At 31.8% G+C, this 22,685-nt stretch overlaps 1 protein-coding gene across 1 annotated transcript in view; it reads left to right on the forward strand.

The window, feature by feature from the left end:
• LOC139484190 (low-density lipoprotein receptor-related protein 6-like) overlaps positions 1–22,685 on the forward strand; it is a 58,450-nt gene continuing 35,765 nt past the window's right edge. Inside the window, exons 1-13 of the mRNA XM_071267923.1 lie at positions 1–134; positions 2,956–3,039; positions 4,260–4,342; positions 14,036–14,110; positions 14,339–14,495; positions 15,521–15,704; positions 16,873–17,051; positions 17,860–18,099; positions 18,344–18,512; positions 19,351–19,478; positions 20,033–20,189; positions 20,686–20,795; positions 21,862–22,045. Of these exons, the coding sequence (XP_071124024.1) occupies positions 101–134; positions 2,956–3,039; positions 4,260–4,342; positions 14,036–14,110; positions 14,339–14,495; positions 15,521–15,704; positions 16,873–17,051; positions 17,860–18,099; positions 18,344–18,512; positions 19,351–19,478; positions 20,033–20,189; positions 20,686–20,795; positions 21,862–22,045 (1,784 nt within the window). The 5' untranslated portion in view covers positions 1–100. The remainder of the gene's footprint in view (positions 135–2,955; positions 3,040–4,259; positions 4,343–14,035; positions 14,111–14,338; positions 14,496–15,520; positions 15,705–16,872; positions 17,052–17,859; positions 18,100–18,343; positions 18,513–19,350; positions 19,479–20,032; positions 20,190–20,685; positions 20,796–21,861; positions 22,046–22,685) is intronic.

Raw genomic sequence — 22,685 nt, forward strand, 5'->3', positions numbered from 1 at the left:
TCAACATTGACCCCGGAACTCTTTCTTATCTGTCTATAAAGTTTATGCAATCTAAAGTAAGTAGGATAAGCCACGTTTGAACAACTAAGTAGATACCAAAATGGAGATCTTTAGATCCGTCCTAATTATTTTTGGTAAGTATATTTCTGTAACTATTTTTTTTCTAAAAATACTGCTTTTCTTGCAAAACTGATAGGACTTCACTCGCCGGACAACACTTTCTTAATTCTTCACATAAAGACAAAATAACAGCTGGTTCTTTGGTATTTATGATTCACGAACTTCCATGTACGGCAGTTGACGTCATACTAAAGACTGGAGTTTGCAGTCAGTAGATAGATACATATAAGAAGATGTGGTAAAACTATGGTTTCTACACTAGTATTTTTTGGGGCCCTTTATACATATAGCTTGCGGTTCGGTGTGAGCCAAGGCCCCGTGTTGAAGACCGTACTTTGACCTATAATGGTTTACTTTTATAAATTGTGACTTGGATTGAAAGTTGGCTCATTGGCACTCATACCACATCTTTTTATATCCCTTATGGATCACAGTACGGTCTTCAACACAGATCCTTGGCTTACACTGAATATAACGCTATAAAGAGTCTCAATTACTAGTGTAAAATCATTCAAACAATGGTTAATCTATATAGAAAGCGAGAATCGACAAACCCTTATGAACCACATCAACAAACGACAACCACTGAACATCAGGTGCCCGACTTCGAACACTTGCAAACAAATGCAGCGGATTAAAACGTTTCAATTGTTACCAACCTTTACCTTTACCTTGTACAATAGTGTAACATCACAACATAGACAAACACACTATAAAATATCACTTAATATGGCTTAACTCATTTAAAAGACATTATGATATTAACAAAAACAAGTGAACGTACAAACAATGTACATTGAATAAATAAATTTGATCTATGACACATTGTAAAGAAAAAAATAATAAAAAAAAGGGGTGAGATACCTTATTCGTGAATGGTGGTATAATTTCACATACTTCGTGTAGAGAGTTACACGCTCTCTGCACCTCAAACCATTAAGGGGTTCGTAGGCGGAAAGCTGATGAAAAGCAAAATTTCTGCCACTACCCATTATACCTTTATTTTCAATTGCAGTCGAAATTTTTGCACTTCATCTCGGTCGAAACTCATTGCACAACCTATATTTAATTCCATTATTTTGTCTATTCAATGCATGTCATATTTGCCACTGGACGGTATATGCGTTTAATCAAACCGCAGGTTAGATTATTTTTTAAATCAGTTAAACCGAAATTGTCATTCTGCACCAACATACCATAAAATAAGTGTAGGGTCAATGATCGATGTAATTTATCAGATTGTAGAAACTTTATTGTAATGAATTAGTAAAACAAGATTTTTTTTAACATTTTACAATTTGTTGTCATGTTTAAAGTTTCACTTAAATAAAAAACCATTTGCAATTATGATTGTTTTATTTTCTTCAATGTATAATTGATTGAACAGAATGATAGAACAATGACACACTTTAGTCAATATGTCGAAATTGGTATATTTAACAACAAAAGCGCAATTTTACATTATTGTTGTAATGTTTTTTTTTTTAAAAACACTTAAAAAAGTATGTTAAAATGTAGGACTAGCTGTTTTACCAGATGTCTATACGTTATAAACTTTACACGATCTAGACCCTGCTTAAAGACGACAATATCTTACAAAACGTAGTCTTATCTATATAAGTGTACGTAAATTAAAACTGTCTGGTTTTCAATGATATCAATTTTTATGGAACAAATATAGGTCATAAATTGGAACATCTTTATCCATTTCTATTAAAACGAAATCAAAATGATTATAACTGTAAACTGACTCATGAAGCACCGCCAAATATTTCATGATACATTGATGAGTGCTTTACTGAAACTAGTTCATGAAGTAAATTTTCAGAAATGTAACTTTGATTTAAAAAAATGTGAGCCGTCTTTAAATTATGAATTTTACTTATTGTTTTAATTCCTCGAGTTTACTAATACCACAGAATAACTTTCTTTTTCTATACATGTTCCTTTGTATATTTTTTAATTATTCGACGGATTGAAACCCCCCACGCCCCTTTATTCTTTTACATACACATGTGCCTGTCACATGACAGAACCTCGTAATTGGTGGTATGGAGTAATAAGTTTATACTGTTATCCATTAATTAAAGGATATTGTTTGTTTGAAGATGAACCTTTTTTTATAATATTCTTTAAAGTCCATCCCAAAGTAAGACATGTGATATGGACACTCACTATTGGGCATGACCTTATGTTGCTCTCATGATTTTGATTTCTTGTATTTCTGAACTGCTGTTTCATTGGCGTATATATATATGTATAGTTAAAGAAATGTGACAAGAAAAAATTAACGAAAATGAAATATAACACTTACACAAACTCACAAGGTCCATCAAACAAAATATTATTTTAAAATGTGGACTGACAAAATTTAACGTAGTATTTATAAGATTAATTGGTTTAGGGAGCTACCATTTGATTTTTATGGGGGGGGGGGAGGGGGGGCCAAGGATGAAAAATTTTGTCCTGCATTTTTTTTTAGTTGTAATCTCTGTCCTGCATTTTTATTTTTCACTCTATTCGGTCCTGCCTATTTTTTTATTAGTTTGTCCTGACTTTTTTTCATAAATTGTCATCCTGCCTTTTTTTTTTTGCAAAGTGTCTCATTCTGCCTTTTTTTTACTCAGAACTCCTGTCCTGCCTATTTTTTTCAAATTTCATCCTAGCCGAGTTTTCAATCACTTTCGTTGATTTACATATTGCTATAATGAAACATGTTGTGTTTTCCTTCACAATACCAAACAATGTGTTATCAAATACTAGTATAAAGCATGCCTTAGTACTATAAATATAATAATTTATATGCTGTGTTATGTTATGTTTGTTTCTAAACAGGTTTGACATGTGTTCTGGCGGTCATACCAGAACCAGAAAATTATACAAAAGAAAAGGCCAAAGAGAGAGCAGAAAGGGCAGCAAGTATGTATGAGCTTATTATTTGTAAAAAAAAATATACTTTAAATTAAAATATGAAATGTGAAAATGAAAGTGTAAATATGTACCAGTATAATTGATTTTGTTGGATTTCTACCGAGAAAACACCGTCACATGTAGAAAGACATTAACATTATAAGTTGATAAAAAATACCCTCTTATTTGGTTGAATACAGTCGAACCTTGTAAATATTAACAACCTAGATTATTTTGTAACAGCCAAACGAAATACGGCATTGTGTGTATTAATCCAACACCTCTCTGCTGCGGATTCATGGGGATCCCATTGGGCCCGCACCCCTTTTGTGGAAAAAGAATTTTGATTATGTAGAGAATCACTGAAGCATGCCTGGAGCGGGGCCGTCTTAGTCAGTACCCTCCCCATCCCCTTTAGGAAAATTTCTTAAGATCAAGGTTATATATATATTTATACTGCACTCGTTCTATTTGAGCAGTCAAAATGCGTTGACTGTATATTTTTATGTGATATACAGTCACTGACCCGATATCACTTTTCCTCATGAATATTTAAATAGAAGTTGCCGAATAATATTTAATTATTCATACGACCTCTTCAACCTGTTCTTGTTTCCAATGCATACAACGATGCGTGGACCCGCTCAACCTTGTTTTTATTTTTTGCAATTGTTGGAAAAACATATTTCATTTGTTAATATTTTTTGTTTGCAAGCCAATCTATAAATCATTATGTTTTATGCTTATGGTTGATATTTTAGTCCATACTCAAACGATTTCGTTCACCATCGGGTGTAGGTTTCAACGGGTAAATGTACATTTCATTGGGTTGTATATTTCTCCGCGAGCATGATTTGAGGCCTTTTTAAAAGGGATTTCCCCAAATATTTAAATCAAATAAATAACCTTAACGCATAGAACAACAATTGAAAATGTGTTTTTTAGATTGCAGTATAAAGACAATAATAGTGCATTGACTTGACATATCAACGATATAAGGATTCGGCCCGAAACGGGGAAATAGCTCGGCAAAGCCTCGCATTTCCCCGTTTCTAAGCCTCATCCTTATATCGTTGATATGTCAAGTCAATGCACTATTATTGTCTATATATGTATATTTACCTGAGTGTATACTATCGTTTGCATAATGTCGACTTCTTTTTCTGTGTAGTGAGATATGGATAGCATGATATAAACAAAATGTAGTTGAAAATAAATTTTATTTTTAGCGATTGGTCCAACATGTTATAACTGTCAGAGTATATCTGATCCTATGCAATGTTCATCAACAAAACAATGTGCAATAGACGAGGTAAGTAAATGTAGACTTCATTAAGAACAGAAATGATAGCGCTGTTCATTTGTGTTTTTTTTTGTTTTTTTGTTGTCCAAGTACTGATTTTGTGTTATTGATGTCATATTCAACTACTTCTATGTAGTCCTATGTAACGAATTAGAATACAATTTTTTTCTTAAGGTTAATCTGTCACGGAATATAAATTCCTTCATAATATAAGTTCCAAAAGGAAAATATATTCTGGAATATTATTTCCACAGGAATAAATATTACAGTATATGTTCCTAACGGAATAAATGGTATAGAATATTTGTTCCAACAGGAATAGATATTATGACAATATTTATAACAAAGTTTTCATTGGAACTTCTGTTAGGCAGAACAAATATACGTTGACATATCATGCTTATGTTTGAAATGCATTTTAAAAATACCAAGTACTTCAAGCATTGAGTAAGTTTATTATTATTGTTTTTGTTTATACACATTTTAAAGCCCAATATATTCTAATAATAGATTGTTCAAAGACTATTCTCTAACAGGAGCACATTCAGTCTTTCTGAAATAAAAAAAATAATCTAGTTAAATGTAATTGCACATACATTTATAATTGATAATCCAGTTCATATATTTTAATGCATTAAAGTAAATGGTTCGTTTTAGAAATCCAACTTCCGTCCATGTGAAATATGTTGAGCTGTAAAAAGACGTCTTGACAAATCAGAAAGCAGTCATATTTGTAAAACAACATGTTTCTGGTTGTTCAATTTGTAAATGCCTTTGACTACTTTATCTCTCGGTTAAATTTTTCCTGATTCTCTTGCCTTAAGCAGAACCTCGGAGTAAGAACAGAAAGACTAAATTTTGGCACTTGAAATGACCCACTCGCACTATAATTTTCCATGTTCAGTGGACCGTGAAATTGGGGTCAAAACTTTTATGTGGAATTAAAAGTAGAAAGATCTTATCATAGGGAACATGTGTACTAAGTTTCAAGTTGATGTGACTTTAACTTCATCAAAAACTACTTTGACCAAAAACTTTAACCTGAACTTCGCACTATCATTTTCTATGGTCAGTGGACCATGAAATTGGGGTAAAAACTATAATTTGGCATTAACATTAGAAAGATCATATCACGGGGAACATGTGTAATAAGTTGCAAGCTGATTGGACTTGAACTTCATCAAAAACTACTTTGACCAAAAACTTTAACCTGAACTGGGACGAACGAACGGACGAACGAACGAACGGACGAACGAACGAACGGACGAACGAACGAACGGACGAACGAACGAACGGACGAACGAACGGAGGCACAGACCAGAAAACATAATGCCCCTCTACTATCGTAGGTGGGGCATAAAAATCATCTGACAATCAAAACTTACGATTTGAGCCTTTTGAAAACGAAGAGAATAAGCACAAACATCAGAATGAATGCAAGGACAATGCCAAAAGCGATGCAAATTATCCTCCATGGTGACTCTGTAAAGATGATATAAAAAAAACTATATTTATTTTGGGTATATATATTTGGCATCAACTCAAGGTAAAGAAATACATCTATAATTTCAACGTGCTCTAAAGAACATTACTTTTCTGATTGTCATTAATCAGCGTTTGTTAGGTTTTCGTACAAATTTAGTTTACATCTTCAAAGAGAGTATATAAAACCGTGCATTAAAAGATAACTTTTATGATTTACGACAAAAATAATCAGATGAAAGATATTATCTATCAATTACTGTATATAAAATTGAGTATGGAAATGGGGAATGTGTTAAAGAGACAACAACCCGACCACAGAAAAAACAACAGCAGAAGGTCACCAACAGGTCTTCAATGTAGCGAGAAATTCCCGCACCCGACGGCGTCCTTCAGCTTGCCCCTAAACAAATATATACTAGTTCAGTGATAATGAACGCCATACTAATTTCCAAATTGTACACAAGAACCTAAAATTAAAATAATACAAGACTAACAAAGGCCAGAGGCTCCTGACTTGGGACAGGCGCAAAAATGCGGTGGGGTTCAACATGTTTATGAGATCTCAACCCTCCCCCTATACCTCTAGCCAATGTAGAAAAGTAAACGCATAACTATACGCACATTTAAAATTCAGTTCAAGAGAAGTCTGAGTCTGATGTCAGAAGATGTAACTTCTATCTGACACATTATAATGTATGCATGGTGACCAATTCTTGCTTACCTCTCTGATGGACAGCAGTCTCATTGAAAATCGTTCAAAATTTTATTATTATTCTTATATTGAATATACTCCATACAACATGTTTAGGCTATCACATATTGAATGAGATCTTAAAATGTATTAAAACGCAGTTTTAAATCACACTTATTCATGAAAGGTTTTTTTAATCAAAGCTGCGCTTCATATCAAATGATTTGATGTTTTTGTACCATCAATGCAATAACTAAATAAAGCATACGATTGAATATTTTTCACTTGGTGTGTTTTTTTACTAAATATCAGACTTTGTTTATCGTTATGAATATATAAGTGCCATGAAATTAAAATATTTTATTAACCTATACAATAAGATGTTGGGAGGAGGAAGATTGATCTTGTATTTAATACAACAAAATAATTGAAAGCATGATTCAAAAGGGCTTAAATAGAACGCTCGACATTGTCTTCTTAAACTAATCAGGAATAAACTTATTTATAACAACACATCTTACTTGTTTGAACAGTTCTGAAGAGCCCTGGTCGATTAAGTGTAGTATTTGATGTAGTCATAGTGTTGAGATACTTGATGGTCGGTATTGTATTTGGAGTTTGTCGTCTTGTAGAGGAACCGGCTGCACTTGTTGAACCCAGTATTGTCGTTACCAGGTTTGCTGATTTGGTCATGGGCGTTGTATAAGTCATAACTGTTGTCGCTTTTGTTTGTTTTATGGAAAACATAGATTTTGTAGAAATCACAGGGGTTGCTCTCGTTGATGCTTTTAAAACATTTAAGAGTATAAATCATTGCACAAATGGGACTGAACGAAAAGAAAATTAAACTACTGCGCAATAACAATTTCTCTCTTTGGAAAATATTATGTAAACAAACAACACAGCAGTAAATCACGTTAAAGATTTTTTTTAAACTTCGTTCCTTCTTTTATGTTTTACCCGAGAAGGGATGTTTTGGTCTCCATCTTCAGAATAGTTCAGAATGGAGATGAAAACATAATAAATATACATGTAAAAAGTTTTGTGTTAAACTTGTAAAAAAACTTATCGCAACCCATGTATGCATTTAAACTTCTAAGGCTTCAATACGGTGCAGTTATTTGTTTCAGAGTCCTAATCTAAAGAATGGCAAATGATATATTAAGACCTGGTAGAACTTATGATAATAATACATACGACCTCTATACTGACATCTGTCGCCATGATACGACGCTGTACAGTAACATGTTTTGTTAGATCCAACCATGCTGCAAATTCCTCCATTCTCACAGAATATACCCGTTGGACATGCATCTACAAATTATAAAGTACTTAAGTTTGTCTCAATTTTTTCCCGAATTTTATAGAATTTAAATTTAATGACATAATAATACTCTTTTATCTAAATTGCTATACTATAAGAAGCGCCCTACATTTTCAATTCAATACTGGACTGTACAGTTAATTTTTAAATTATAGAACCTTTATATGTTTTGATTTGCTTATTAATATTAGTCACACAAAGAGAGCAACACAACATTTTCTTATGCCCACAAATGGTAATTAACGCTAGAAAACTTGCCCCTAGTACATTGCAAGACTAAACAATTATATAATCACAATTGGTCAATATCTTACCACAACAGTGACCAAAATATCCCTTGTAACATTTACATTTCCCTGAACGAAGGACACCATTCACACAACGTGGTGCACTACAAAGTTCCCTTAATATTAAGTCTGCATCTGTTATATTACGTCCACGGCATTTTAAGTGTGGTTTCACAAATATTTATTCCACGTCCACATTCATTCAAAGTGTCGGAAAGACTGATAAAATTTATAAAAATAAATGATAAACAAATTTTGGATATAAAAATAAACATGTTTCTCCTACAATTGATATCGAATAACTTGCTATTCATATACAATAAACAATTCTTATATTGATTTTCTATAAACCTTTAAAGGGTCAGTGTATGTTTGCATTAGAGTAGAACGAGAGATTAACAGTCAATTCTGTTTCATAGTTTATGTGCATTTTCTAATTTCTTGTGTTTACTTTTTTCATATGATAACAAAGTCGCTAATAAATAATTCTAACATTGACACATTGCTCAGATAATGTAAAGAAGTAATTTTATATATATGTTCAATTTTTCACTTATTTGACACGATCTTAAGGAATCAATATATGTTTTAGTTGCAATATGCTACCTAAGATTTGGTTAGTTAGGCTAAAAAAAAAATTATCAGAGGTACCAAGATTAAACTTTGTATTTACGCGAGACGTGCTTATCGTCTACAAAAGACTCATCAGTGACGCTCGAATTCAAAAAAGTTAAAAAGGCCAAATAAAGTACGAAGTCGTCTGAATATACCATACACTTACAATAAATAAGGAACCATCGTTCTCTTATGACACATCCAAGCAGGGGGGGGCACGAGAGAGAGAAAGATTTGTAAATCATTATACGTTATGGTCGACAAACTTTGTATTATTTTGTTTTATTTTTAAACTTTAGTTTCGTGATTTCTTTTGGAACCTAGTTTCTCACTCTCACACACCCTTTTTTAAACTTATCCAGCATATGGTTGTTCTTTTTAACTCAACGTATACCATTTGCAAGCAAAGAAACGAGTTATAAAACATTAGTTACTTACTATCAAGGAGGAGATTGGTTATACATTATAACATGAATTATCTTAATAATAAATATAAAATTATAGATAAAGGCAACAGTAGTATACCGCTGTTCAAAATTCGTAAATCGATGGAACAAAAATCGGGGTAACAAACTAAAACTGAGGGAAACGCATCAAATATAAGAGAAGACCAACGACACAACATTAAAATGTAACACACGCAGAAACGGACTAAGCATTAGACAAAATGCGATGAGAATAACAAATATAACATCAAAACCTAATAAATGAATTTGGGATAGAAAAGTACCGGACACGGTATATTAATCAGAATAAGGAGGAGAATATTTCTCATTTTTGTGTGCACTTATTGTGACTTAATACTCTAGTTATAAAGGTAACAGTGCTTTAAAATTAAAAAAAAACATATTTAATTTTATTTTATATTATAACATTTTAGATTAGATATGTTCATATGTTTTTATATTTTTATTATTTCTGACTTTTATTGTTAAGTTTGAATGTTCCAAAATTTCTTTTAGACATAAATTCGGAGACAAAAACAGAATTTGACAAAATCAGTCTTTACTGCCATGATCTAGTTCTCTTAATCAAAATCAAGTTTAATAAAAATCTATTGTCATTAATTATCTTTTAATTTGTAACATTACAAAACCGGGGAACTAATCAATTCATTAATAAAATGAGAAAACACGAACACAACTTTCTGCTGCAATACCTTATGAGGTCTGCACACTTTATATTACTATAAATGATAGTTTTTACAAAATTAATTTCAAATTGATGTTAGAATTATAGTTCGTGATATATATGCAATGATTTGCTCAAATAATTAGAAACTATGATTGCATAGTTACCTACAGTGTGATAGATTTTAGAAAAGGGAGGCTAAAGATACCAGGGAACATTCAAAAGTGTACGTTCGTCAAAACGATTATCTACAATCTTTTGATAGGTCAATATCTTACCACAACAGTTACCAAAATATCCCTTGCTGCATTTACATTTTCCTAAATCAATGAAACCATTCACACATCGTCGGGCGCAAGGTTCTCTAATTATTAGGTCTTCGTCTGTTATATTACAGAACTTGTAGCATTCTGGTTTGTGCATAATTCCGCAACACTTCAAGGTGTAGCGACGTCTATACGTATTACAATCATGTTCAAAACATTTCGTCCATGGCATTTTAATTGTGGTTTCGCAAAGATTGATTCCACTTCCACATTCGTTCAAAGTTTTAGAAAAATTGATAAAATTTATAACAATTAATGATAAATACATTTTTGAAAGAGAAATACACATGTTTCTCTTTCCATCGATATCGAATATCTAGGTATACATATACGGTACCTATATGTGTTATACTTTATTTCTTATCAACCCTTAAAAGGTGCGGGTCAATGTGTGTTTGCATTAGAGCAGAGTAAGAGATTAAAAGTCTGTACTGTTTCTTGATCTATGTGCATCATTTTACTTTACCTTCATTCATTTTTTTTTTGTTAGATTTCAAAGTTTCTTATAAATATCTCCAACATTGACACATTGTTAAGATAATGTCAACAGGACAATTGTTTTGTTTCTCCTTTTGCATTCAATTTATAATATTTTTTTACGGAAACCAATATGTGTGTTTAGATGCAATATGTAATATTAGACAAGTTATGAAATAAACGTTACCCCAAAACAGTACTCTCTGGATAAATCATATTGACCGTAACTTTCGGATTTCTTTTTGTTTACTTTCATTTAATTTTTAAATAATTGTGTCTTATTTATATAACCCTACATGAAGGTTTTTAGTTTTTACCTTGTGACAAAATCACCAATTAGTATTAAATTGTAGTCGTTGACTATATATTATGATAAGCAAATTTTATAGAGTTTAAGATCGTAAATATATTTCTTTCGATTAACCCATGATGTCAATAGACTTTAGAAACGTTTGATTTTGTCCACGGAATTATTTTCGTACACTATTTGGATTCCCTAACATCTTACCACAACAGTTAACAGTATATCCGTGGTAGTATTTACATTTTCCAGATTCAAGTAAACCATTAACACATCGTGGTACGCAAAGTTCTCTTATTATCAGGTCTTCATCTGTTATATTACAGGTTTTGTAACATTCAGTTTTGTGAACATTTGGACAGCAAGGCAAAGTGTATCGACTTCGTGATCCTTCACAACTATTTTCAAAACATTTCGTCCAAGGCAATTGATATGTTATGTCACACAGATTGATTTCACTTCCACATTCATTTAGAGTAAAAGAAGTATTAATCAAATTTATAGCAATGAATGCTATTTTCAAAATACTCATATTTCTCTTAAAATCTGGTTATGATATAAGTTGTTGTATCTCTTTTTTTTTATCAGCACTTATATTTTAAAGGGCAATCGGCATTTGCACTTCAACTGAACGAGTGAATGAAATCTATAAAATTTCGTAATTTATGTGTTATTCTAATTCCTCAATATCTCTTGTTTAAATGCTTTCATTAAATATCATAGTTACCAATAAATAGTTCTAACATTGACACATTGTTAAGATAATGTCAGTCGGCTATTTTATTTATTTCAATTTTTGTCCTGATTCGATACATAGGAAACACATATATGTGCTTACATGATACATGTACATGATGCTACCTTAGATTTGTTGAAAGATTACCGTTACAATACAAAAGATAACTCTTGACATGTATCATAAAGTGACCGTCGATTTGGATTTGTTTCCATCGTGAAGCTTTCTGGCTTTCTTATGAATTTTGTATTTATTGAAGGAAATGTAGTGAGAAAGAGAGTGAAAAATAGAGATAGTGGGAGTTTCGTAAATCAAAATGCAGTGTGAATGACAATATTCAAATACTAACATTTCGTCCTTTATGAATAAACTAATATTAGAACCACCAATTTGTTTCATTGTCAACTATAAAAAAAAATAATATTCCTGACAAAATATAGGGTTAATATTCGTTTGCATTGGAAAATATCGGCGAGAGATTAAATTTCTAATGAATTTGATAATTTATATGGAATAGTGTAACCCTCGCGCGTGTTCCTTCTTTCATAAGATTACAATATTACTAATAAATAGTTCTAACATTGTCACATTGTTAGGACAAGGTCAAGAGGATATTTTATTTATTTTCACTTTTGCTCTTATTCGACACGATTTAAAGGAGAACAATGTATGTGTTAACCAATATATAACCTTAAATTTGTTAAAAGATTAATTGTAACATTAAAAAGATTACTTTATCAATTTATTATACAGTGATTGAAGATTGGGGACTTTTTTCTATTATGAAACTTCCTGATGTTCTTAGGGTTTTGGTATTCATTGGCTAGGATACAGATAGAGGAAGCTTTGAATATTATAATACATTATGGGCGACAAAATTCTTATCATAATTCGTTTATAATGACGTACTAAAACTTAAAACGTTTTATAACTGATGTTAAAATATACACAATCCAATTCCTCTAGAACACAAAGGGAGAAGGATACAATTAATGTCAATAACAGTGGTGTCCTCTCTATGAGGTTTCGGATTATACATGTTAAAAGTTGCATTAAATGAAACATTTACCATGTTTACCTACTCATATTAAATAGCAATGTTAAAAGTCTAAATAATGCATAAAGTGTTTTAAATTATAAAATTAAAAATAAGAGACGCGAGTTTTCAAATTTCATTAAAAGAGCTAGGACAAAACTGTCAACGGACTTTTATTCGAAATACTATCATTTGACTCTGTTGACTTAATGTCCTTTGACAGTTTGTAAGGTCACTTCATTTGAATAGCTTGTATTCAATCAGTTAAAAGAAAAATGGTTTCAAATCACAATGAATCATTTCAGTTATTCAATTTATTTCCTCCAATGCGCAATAATGAATTCATTTGGCTTATAATACATTAAGGTTGTATTCTTCTGACGATTCAGTCTCGTTGAAATCTCGTTCTGAAATTATTTCCAAAACATATGATACAAGTGGAAAATATTAATGAATTTTAAAAATATTATAATCAAAAATAACTCTGCGAAAATTTGTGTATTTAATAGTTTTTGAGTAATCCAGTTTTCAAATTTTACGACCAATCAGGTCAGTTTTGTTAGCCAAAATTTTGAGAAAATGGGTGAGGGGTACAACAAATGATTTTACAAGAATCTTGTACATCACACATCATTGTTGTCCTTTCAAATTTCTTAGATATGTATTTTTTCAAGCATTGAATTATTATGCATTTTGTTCTTAAAAATGAGAAAAATCACAAATTTACAAAATTGACAGCATGGTAAATTTAACACATAAAAGCATCAAAATATGATAAAACTTTCTTATATTAACACCTACCTATACTTTTTTTTAAAGTTAAATCTATTCAGATTGGTGCATTACATCTTTATTGAACGTATGAGAAAAAGTTTAATTGTGGAACTGTAATTTTTTTCACGATAATAGCCCAAAAAAGGTAAATATTGATGAAAAATTGGAAAATCCTCAAAAATTTTGTATTTTCAAAGGGTCGTAGCAACAAAATAAGTGCACCACCATATGATTTTTTCTTCTTTAACTATTTTTTGGACAGTCCGGTTAAGAAAAAAAAAGTTTAATTCTAGACATTTTTGGCCTTTTATAATATAACATTTCTACCGACGTTATTAATTCGAATGTGCATTCTTTAAATAGGCATTATAGACAGGTATGACTGAGAGATTTTATATATTATGTAAGTTTAAATTTATTTAATAGAACAGTTGCTAACCACTATGCATGTTGCTCTGGAAAAAAACTTGATATCATGTTTTAATACAGAAAATAAAAAATATGAATTTTTCGTTTCAGTATTGTTATGCCGAAGTGAATGCTGCAGGAGCTCCAGGACAAACTTCCTATAACTTGGGATGCAAAAAAGTTCTGGTAAGTCTTATCAATTAGAAAGCATGCTAAGTACGAGGACTTATTTTTTCATAATGCTTGTATGTGTTCTTTCAATGGTATTTGGACTATTAATCATCTTTATAAAGCTGTCCTTCCAAAGTTTTCTGCACTACCAGGGTCGAGTTACTTTAGTACAAGATGCAAATATGCCGAACAAAATGCTTTATCAAAATTGGGTTGTTAATTCTCCTGTATTATTTTTACCAGACATGTGCAGCACTATCTGGAGGAACTATTCCAGTGGTAGGGAAGAGACACGAGAATGCTAGATCAATAGATTCTAATAGGAAAAGACAGACAATGGCTGAATGTAACCGATGCTGTTCTAGCAACAACTGTAACAACAAACTCTGTCATATTGATTGTAAGTTTATTTTTGGAGTAGGTTCCTACAAATATACTAGTAGGCAAAAGGTAGTATACTGCTGTTCAAAACAGAGACATTGCACTGCAACTAAACAAACGCCAACGGTCACAGAAACAGACTTTATGATAACATCTGCTAACATTCCTGACATAAAGAAATGCCTGTACCAAGTCTGGAACTCAAGTATTTTACTTGCTGTTCGGTATTTTTGTTATATTTCTTTTTGTTATATTAAGTTTTTAATACTCATCTTCACTAATGCATAAATTGCAAATTACTTTGGTTGTACATATTGGTTCGACTGATATTTCTGTTTAGAAACACTCAAAAAAAACCAGCTGATACCTTAAAATATATTTTCTATAAGACTTATTTTGGACACCTTGGATAGTATTCAAATTCACATTATTCAATAGAAATTCAGTACAGGATGCTGAAAGTGTATTTTATTTTGTTATTTATATAATTTCATGATTTAAACCCACTTACTTCATATCATGGGACTCCGTGTTAACTCATTGTTAATCATCTCCTCCTGGACGTAGGCCTAAACCAGTTTATTTGTGCAAGAAAACACAATACAAAAATTTTACACGCAATAGAGGCAAAACTGGTCATTCGTTATGTAATTTTGTTTTTGGTTTCTTAATTTGTTAAGTTTTCTTGAGAAGCAACTATTTTATGTTGCGTAGGTGACATCGAAGAGAATTGGACAATCATAATGTCAAACAAAACTATCATTTCATTTTTATATGGTGTCTTTGTTCCCCACTTTTACAAGCAAACTAATTAAAAGAAGTATCGCTACAACTTCTATGACGACTTGAAACATATTTTCTATCCTGGTTTTTTTCCACAAAATGGTTGTTACTGAATACTTTCAAATTCCGCCAAGGCTTCAAATCAACAGAGATTAATTTGTTAGCTACTTAGTCAAGATATTAACTATGGTAATTGTTTAAAGCCCGTATATATCGGAATGCATAAATTTACTTTTATTCAAATTTGTTTAATCATAACAGCACCAAATGCACCCAATCCAACCGTTCCCGGAAGTAGCAGCACTTATGTCAGATTAGTTGGAGGGGGTAATCCATATGAAGGAAGAGCAGAAGTTTTTCATAGTAATGTATGGGGAACAATTTGTGATGATTACTGGACACCAGAGGATGCTGCTGTTGTCTGTGGAATGTTGGGATACAGCAGGTATGACGAGTATTACAGAATAAAGAATAATGAACAAAAAGGGCAAATTAAAGGGCCAAAAAAATAAGAAATATAGAACAATAGACATGAATAAAGATAAGGGAATATTGTGAATCAGATATATGGAATAACGTTGAAAATAAATAAAGAATATAGAGAAATGGTAAAAATAGATATAAAATGGAGAAAATATGTACTGAAATGTTAAAGAAATAAGAGGGATTCTCAATCAAGTACTTCAGGTATATCTCCTATGAACAAGGTGTCATGGCTTTGTTTGAAACCATGTACTGTATAATCTTATCGAGACATCTGTCTATTGATTCAGACCAATAGTTGCCATTTTGATGTCTTCTTGTCATTTGGTCCATGTCTTCATTCATCATAACCTAAATTTACTTTTCTGGAAATGATGTGTTTGGATGAAGTCAGATATTAGTAGTTCTCTTTATAGCTTTTTTATATTCTTTTACAAATGATGAGAAGAAAGTCTGACTTTTTATTTAATTCCACTGTTTATATTCAATTTTATAGTTTACTCAATATTTGATTGTTTAAGACGTGTTATCGAACAAATCTCCATATTGTCCTCTGAGTATCATGTTTCGCTATAAAATATTGGGACAATATCGTGCAACGTTACCATAGTTTTTACATGTGTTTAGTGTACATAACGTTTTGAACTTTTTTTTAATACCAATAACAAAAATCATTATCGTGTTCAAATTTATTTCAGACGTTAAAACAAATAGACTTATAATTGACTTTCGAACCGTCCTGTTTATTTATGTGTATGTCGCGTTTAGTTGTAAAACAAATGAATAAGACAACAATGTATGCACACTTACAAAGCATATGCAGTGGGAAAAAACATTAATTTCAGTTGGCCTCGGGAGATATGAAGATTTGCTCACACACGAAAAATCATATTTCGTTCGAGCAAAACCCTTGTGAAATATGAATATTCTTAGGTGAACAAATATCCGTATCTTCCTCAGGCACGGGAAATAAATTTATAACAGCTCACAAAATATGATTTTCATGATAAAAGCACACTTTTTTTATTATTTCTAATTCTAGATGAGTTCTAATCATTATTCGTCAGTTTTTTGTTCGATCGACATACCATTACACGCTACTAAACAATTGATCAATGACTTTATTTTAGAGAGGGTTCCGTATCGGTTCCAAATCACGGGTTTGGATCTGCACCTAGTTTTGCCCATATTTGGATGGATAATGTCACATGTTCTGGATTTGAAAACAACATAGACCAATGTCAGTTCGCTGGATGGGGAATACATGACTGCAGACACGGAGAAGATTCTGGAATAGAGTGTTCATCAGGTATACATTACCAACAGACATGAGAATATACATGGGAGACAACCTAAAACAAACTTTAAGTTGAATAAAGTCAGACGCCAACAAAGATCAAAACAAAACAAATATATTATAACTGACCAACACCAGTTTAAAAAACATTTTACAGCATTCATTAAACAACCCGAACCCTTAAATGTAATGTTTATTAAGCTTAAGTTGTAACTGCCCGTTAGTCAAAACATGTTTTGACGAATTATGTTTTTCTCTTTAAATTGTTTTGCCCTCTAAAACGTTTAATACTTTTGACGTTCGAAATGAATATCAATAAGTTTATATGATGAATAGAATTCACGAGACGTCTGTTACCGAAGCATTTTTTTTTTTCCTTATTGTGCAACATTGTGTGTGTGTATGTATAAGATCAGAAAAATAAGTCTTAAAATTTCACTCCCAAAAGCTATGGTATCCTCCATTATTCCAAAAATAGCAGGTACATGTAACTGATAAATATATGCTAAAAAATATAACAACACTTATTATTACCGTGTTTACGTTGAAACTTTTAGCCAGAACACTTTAGATACTAAGTATTTAACACGTCCTGTGTACATATATTCCGATACATTTTATTGACAAAAAAAATAAGAAACGTTTGGCCAGAACGCTTTATTTACTTAGAATTTTACACGTCTGGTGCACATTTATTTACGAAAAAAGAAATTGCCAATGAGACAAAATTAAGAACTACTTTAAATTTGTATGTGTATGAGTCAGGTAGGAAGTGTAAAAAAAAGATTAATCTGTTATATTTTGTTGTACTTTTTTGTAGCGAGCAGTGAAGATAATATAATATTCGTACTTGATATAAACAGAGGTGGTGCCATTTACAGGATGAACCTTCATACATTGAGTTATGTGCAAATACCAATCAACAGACTGTATACACCAACGGCCATAGATTATGAGGCCACAGAGGGCAGAATATATTTTGTCGATCCCAGACTACAGCAAATTGTTAGCGTTCATTTCAGTGGGACCGATATTCGAGAACTAAAACAACTCGATAGTAGTAAGTTTTCTCCTCCTTTAAATATCTTAAAGATTTCTATGCCTCAATGTTTGAGAGATCTATCCTTCTCTAATTTAAGTGTATAAAAGTATATAACTTTATTTTTTATTTTTTCTTAAATTCTCAATTTTCATCTGAAATGAATTGACATTAAATTAATATGCATGAACCTTAAAATAAATTGTGCACAACTCCTTTGTGTGCAAATTAAACAGAATTAATTTATTTTTAAATACTTTTTAAGATGCTGATCTTGAAAAAATTGAAGTTGACCCTCTTAACCGGATATTGTTTTACGCTGATACCGGAAACAACCAGATTGCATCTCTGCGATTGGATGGAACAAACTTCAAGGTCGTCATTGGTAGTGGTTTGGATGAACCAAGAGATGTTGTTCTTGATCCCAGAAAACAGTAAGTCCATTATTCACTTATAACTGGAGGACATATACTTTACCAGTGATCCCTCTCAATTTATAGTTGGAAATATATGAAAAGTTGTATGGGATTTTAGTCGTATTATGCCTTTTTAATGCAGTGATCATTCCAATATTACTTGATTAAAGTGGTTTATCTAGCTATAAAACCAGGTTTAATCCACCATCTTCTACATGCCTGTACAAAGTCAGGATTATGACAGTTGTTATCCATTCGTTTGATGTGTTTGAGCTTTTGATTTTGCCAAGGGACTTTCCGTTTGAATTCGGAGTTCAGTATTTTTGTGATTTAAGCAACATATGCATGGTTATCTATGGCATAGATATTCCATTACGATCATCCAACTTGGGAAATAAGGCACTCGTAAAACTTTCGATGAGAGGACTTTAGTTTTAACACTTCAATACGTTAATTTGTACGATAATTTCTTCCAGACAAGCCAAGTTAGACTTGATGAATTTAACATATACGGCCAATTACTTTATCATTTTTTTTATTTTGATGAAAGATGTAAGATCAATTTCGTTCAGCTAAGTTATTCTTCGATTTGATTACTTTGTGGTCACTTCATTTTAAGTTAGGACTATTTTCAGTTGCACCTGTAGTTTTGCTCATGCACGTGCATGTCTTGATTTGAATGGAAGTACATAACTTGTTTTGAGTCACGAGGACAATATCGCGGTTACGACAACAGGACCATATCCGTGGTTATTTGTGGCATTGTTATTGTACGATTGAATTACATTTGCTGTCAATTCATATAAGGTTTCAAACAAATTATGATTATATTCTTTGACCTGTGCATTCCTTTCAGGCAGGTGTTTTGGTCAGATTGGGGATCAACACCAAAGATAGAAAAGGCTAATTACGATGGAACTGGCAGAACAACCATTGCTAACACTAATTTGAAATGGCCCAATGGAATGGCCATTGACTTTGATGGTACTATTAAGAAAATGTTCAAAATTTTTATTATTTGCTTTTAACAACGGAGGTTATTGTTGCTAAATATATTTTTTTTGTACAATTAAATCTATATCCATTAATGGATTCAAATGACGTAAATATGTCTTTCAATATGAGAAAAATGAGAAATGTTTCCTATTCCCAGGTTGAGAATGAAGTGATTCCAATTTTAGACAAAGACATAACCTTTTGAATTTTTTACACACTTTAAAAAGCATTATTCTATAGCTGACACATTTTTAAATGAGGTTCTTAACAAAGTCACTATATATACTAGGTTTTTTTTATTTACCTCAAGACGCGCGTTTCGTCTAAAAATTAAAAGACTAATCAGTTTAGTTTAAACATGTTTTATTTGCTTAAATGTGCAAAAGGGATGAGACACAAGTTAATCAGGGTCGCTCGAGTAAAAACAAATAACATCTTGTCGCGGAAGTAGAAAACGTCTCCATTTTTTGTTTACTATTCATACTTACAATAATATATATAAAAGGGCATAGTAGTATTAATTACTATTATTATTTACGTAGCGAACAAACTGTATTTTGTCGACGCTGGAACAGACAAGATTGAAGTGATGGGACTCGGTGGAGAGAACAGACAAACTATTTACACAGAAACCGGATCTCATTTCTTCGCTCTCTCCCTTTATCAACAATATATATACTATACCGATTGGACAAAACAGTGAGTGATGTATTCGAAAACTATTCAACAAGTAACAAAATAACACATCTGCTCGCGAATGCTAGTTGTGCAAGTGTTAGTTGTCATTGTTGGTTTGTCACGAGTTGAGAATATTTTCCAAAGTCTTGATTCTTTAGATGGTAATTCATCTTAGTACATTGCCGTAATAGGGAAAAAAATCTTGAAAAAAATACTTTTTATTTACTTTTAGTGTCTCAAAACGTTTCAATAAGAACATATTTATATCTAAAAGTATTAGAGATAAGTGCGGAAAAGGAATTGAGGAAGAGGTGGCAAATGAAAAATAACATGAATAAAGAATAAAGAAAAATGGGATGTGAAAATAGAAACAATAGAAACAAAATGACACAAATTAAGGATACAGAAAATGAACAGAAATGAATATCACATGAATAAGACCGACATGTATTGTGGTGCTATTTTTTGTGTTGAAATTGTACAATTATTCAAATCATAAGTCGATTGATCTTTGTAGTACTGTGATGAGAATAAACAAAGATGGTACAGGAGCAACTCCTGTTGGTCCAAGAGGATTCAGAGAATTAGCTGACATTAGAATTCATAAATATGGCTATGGACTTCCAGGTCAGTAAAGGTTCATTCATTCACAGCTTATTAAAATTACATCAATATCATACAAAGAAAAAAACGCTATATGGTTATTCTTTAAGATTCAAAATTGGCGTACAGGCATTTTTTTTTATCTTTGAAACGTAAGTTCTCGAGAAAACATAATAGATTAAGAAGGCTTACATGATATCATATTTGTTTTTCGTTAATTGTTTAATTGTTAATTGTAAATGATCAGGCCGTTATAATTTTGCTTTGAATTGTTGTGACATTTATCATTTCGGGGCCTTTTATAGTGTGTAATGTGGTCTGGTTTTTTTTCATTGTTAAAGACTGAAAGTAGGCCTATAGTTGTTTAATTCTACGTCATTTGGTTTCTGGTGGATAGTTGTCATAATGGCAATCAAACTAGATCATACATTTCTCATATTACAGACATTGTGTAGACACAAAGTCATTTTTCGGATATTCCTATCAGATACGGTTCAGTATGTTTAGACATAGGTTTGCAGTCGATTTAGCACTGGCTATTTTTTTCTTGAGGAAATGAGTACGTTCTTGTTTTTTTACACGCAAAAAGAACTACCAGAAAGACTGAACATTGCCACAATTAACCTATATTATTTATATTTGACATTTATACAAGTGAGAGGTTTAGTTAGTTTAGAAAACAAGGAATAAACAACACGAACCCTACAAGTGAGAGGTTTAGTTAGCTTTAAAACCAGGGTTATTCCAACATTTTCTACATCAGAAAATATCTGTCACTAGTTAGAAATATGACAGTTTATAACCATTTGTTTGATGTGTTTGAGCTTTTGATTTTATCAATTCATTAGGAAATTTTCGTTTTGATTTTCCTCGAAGTTCGGTAATTTTATTATTTTTTCTTTTTAATTTGTTGTAAGTTCTTAGTGGTTCTAGATTAACAACAGTGATTACGTCAAACAATTCACTGAACAAGACTTTTAGATTTGTCGTCAAGAACTGTTCAGATCAAAATTGCCTTTTTCCGTTTAAATTCTGTTTACCAGTAATATTCAAGATTTCAAACCATTCACTTTTGTTCTTTTTCTTTTAGGCGTTGCAACACATGCACCACTAGTTATTGATGAAAGCCATATGTTTGTTCGATTCATTGGAACTGGACAACACAACGAGGGTCTTGTTGAAGTATACGTCAATGGTGTTTGGGGAACTATTTGTGATGACGGCTGGACAAATACTGACGCAGGAGTTATATGTTCTATGATGGGATTTAGCAGGTATGATTTTATTGCGCCTGTCCCAAGTCGGTAGACTCTGGCCTTTGTTAGTCTTACATGGTTTTTTAAATGTAGGTCATTTATATGTTTTGGAGTTTATTGTGACGTCAATTTTTACTAAACTAATACACAATTTCATTAAGGGCCCACCTAAAGAACACCTCCGGCCGTGGGATTTCTCTCTGCGTTAAAGATTCATTGGTTGCCTTTGGCTGTTGTTTGCTCTTTCGTTGAGTTGTTGTCTCTTAAATATATTCCCAATTGCCTTTCTCAATTTTATGCTATATAGCACTTTTATTCAATAAGTTTTACAAAACGTGGGAAAGCTCGCCAATGAGGTTTTGGGTAAATGTTTGCATGTATGCATTAAAGATGTTATCATGCATATTGCTTATTAGTTGGCGAGGGAAGGGGAGCTGTTAGATGTTTCTAAAAGGAGTGAACAAGTAAAATCATTGGTGATATAAATTCTTCATTGTGTATGTTAATGGTAAGCTAGTTTGTCATGTTTGTTGATACATTGCAAAAGTTGAAACTCTTATTCTTAATAGAAAAAAGGGGCGTCGATTTATGATAGATGTGGATACAATTATAGTTTTTGTACTGTATTCTTTGGTCTGAACTACCGTGTATCATCTCT

The sequence above is a fragment of the Mytilus edulis genome, chromosome 8 (assembly GCF_963676685.1).
Source record: "Mytilus edulis chromosome 8, xbMytEdul2.2, whole genome shotgun sequence".
Taxonomy (NCBI): domain Eukaryota; kingdom Metazoa; phylum Mollusca; class Bivalvia; order Mytilida; family Mytilidae; genus Mytilus; species Mytilus edulis.